At 50.0% G+C, this 1,903-nt stretch overlaps 1 protein-coding gene across 1 annotated transcript in view; it reads left to right on the top strand.

The window, feature by feature from the left end:
- The first annotated feature begins 986 nt into the window (after positions 1 to 986).
- The window catches only part of NACAD (NAC alpha domain containing), a 9,769-nt gene continuing 8,852 nt past the window's right edge, over positions 987 to 1,903 (top strand). The window contains exons 1-2 of the mRNA XM_011983289.1: positions 987 to 1,005; positions 1,376 to 1,775. Of these exons, the coding sequence (XP_011838679.1) occupies positions 987 to 1,005; positions 1,376 to 1,775 (419 nt within the window). The remainder of the gene's footprint in view (positions 1,006 to 1,375; positions 1,776 to 1,903) is intronic.

The following is a 1,903-nucleotide window of genomic DNA, read 5'->3' as shown; positions in this document are numbered from 1 at the left end:
ACCTGTAATCCCAACACTTTGGGAGGCCAAGGTGGGTGGATCACGAGGTCAGGAGTTCAAGACCAGCCTGGCCAACAGGGTGAAACCCCGTCTCTACTTAAAATACAAAAATTAGCTGGGTGCGGTGGGACCTGTAGTCGCAGCTACTCGGGAGGCTGAGGCAGTAGGATTGTTTGAACCTGGAAGATGGAGGTTGCAGTGAGCCGAGATCGTGCCACTATACTACAGACTGGGTGAAAAAGCAAGACTCTATCTCAAAAAAAAAAAAATTAAAATTAATAATTTTTACCAGTTTCACTGGGGAGCTGCTCAGCAGAACTCCCCATGCTTTCATTCTGGAAGTGAATCTGCCTTTTATTTCTTCTTGCTTAATTGCAAGGGTTAGAAATTCCAATAATATATTGAAAAGAGTCGTGAGTACAGACACCCTTGCCTTGTTCCCAATCTTAAAAAGCATTCAATCTTTCACCATTAAGTATGATGTTAGCTATATAAGTTTTTTGTATAAGATCTTTATCAAGTTTATTTTTAACTTGCTGAAAGTGTGTGTGTTTTTTTTAATCATGAAGGATGGTTGTTGTGTCAAACACATTTTCTGTGTCAACTGATACCGTAATTTTTCTTCTTTAGCCTGTTGGTGTTGTGGATTATTGTTGATTGATTTTCAACTGTCAAACCAGCCTTGCATACCTGGAATAAATTCCACTTGGTCATGGTGTATATTTTTTTATACATCGTTATATTTGATTTGCCAATATTGAGAATTTTTGTGCCTGAATTCATGAGAGATACTGGTCTGCAGTTTTTGTTTTGGAGGTCTTGGGGGGTATTGACACTTTGTTAGTTTTGACATCAGGATATTTCTTGCCTTATAAAATGAGTTAGGAAGTGTCCCCTTCTCTTTTGTTTTCTGAAAGAGATTGTTTAAAGTTGATATTAATTCTAATGGTGTGGTGTGTCTGGTTCCTGGGGTACAGCAGGGAGAGATGCCCAGCAGGCAGCCAGGTATGTAGCACTGAGCCTTGAGGCAGGTCTGGGGGAGTCAGAGGGCAGCCCCTGGCTTCATTAGCTCAAAGTTAGAACCCACAGAAGACTGAGGATTTTGAAACCTCCCTCCCTGTCTGTGACAATGGCTACTCTGATTCCCCCCACCCCAATCAGGGGTGATGACAATGTCTCATTCATCTGTCTCCCTGGTGCCTGGCACGGGGCGGGGGGGGGGGTGCTCAGTGAATCTGGGTGGCGCAGTAGCCTGTGTGAAAGCAAGAGGCATTTCAGGAAATTCATGAGGCGGGCTTCTTCCTGAGAGGTGTGGCAGAGGGTGCTGCCAGGAATAGAGGGAAACACTTTCTTCCCTTTTCCTTCTACTGCCTAGGGAAGTGTGGGGGTGGAGGGGAGGTGAAGGGACAGATCAACGAGTTGCCAAGAGACCTGGAGACCGACCCATCCGGGCTGCCTTCCCTGGTGCGCTCTCGCCGGCTCCATCCCTGGTTGCCATGGAGACAGGAGGCGGTTGCCACGGAGACCGACGACTGCCAGGACCAGCCAATCACTCCGGAGCTGCAGCTCCAGGGCTCACCTTTTGGATGGAGGCATCGGGCTGGGCGGGGCCCCCTTCCTCCCCAGGCCCTGCACCTTCTGCTTGGTCAGCGCAGCCACCGCAGCCCAAAGCGCTCCGAGCATTCCAGGATCCCAACCACCTCCCCAATCTCCCACAACCAGGGTTCTGGGGGCGTCCCCGCCTCTTCCCGGCCACGGGCTAATGCCACCCTGAGGCAAGCCAGCTTCCAATTGGCCCTGAAACCCTCCCTCGTTAATGCTGTGGAAAGGGCGGGACCGGGCGCAGGCGCCCACCCCCGCTCCCCCTCGAAACCGCGCACAGCTAGAGGGAGGCCACAGCCGG

This window comes from Mandrillus leucophaeus, unplaced genomic scaffold, assembly GCF_000951045.1.
Source record: "Mandrillus leucophaeus isolate KB7577 unplaced genomic scaffold, Mleu.le_1.0 Scaffold248, whole genome shotgun sequence".
Lineage (NCBI taxonomy): Eukaryota > Metazoa > Chordata > Mammalia > Primates > Cercopithecidae > Mandrillus > Mandrillus leucophaeus.
Note: the sequence above shows the minus strand (reverse complement) of the source record. Positions and strands in the feature narration are given on the sequence as shown.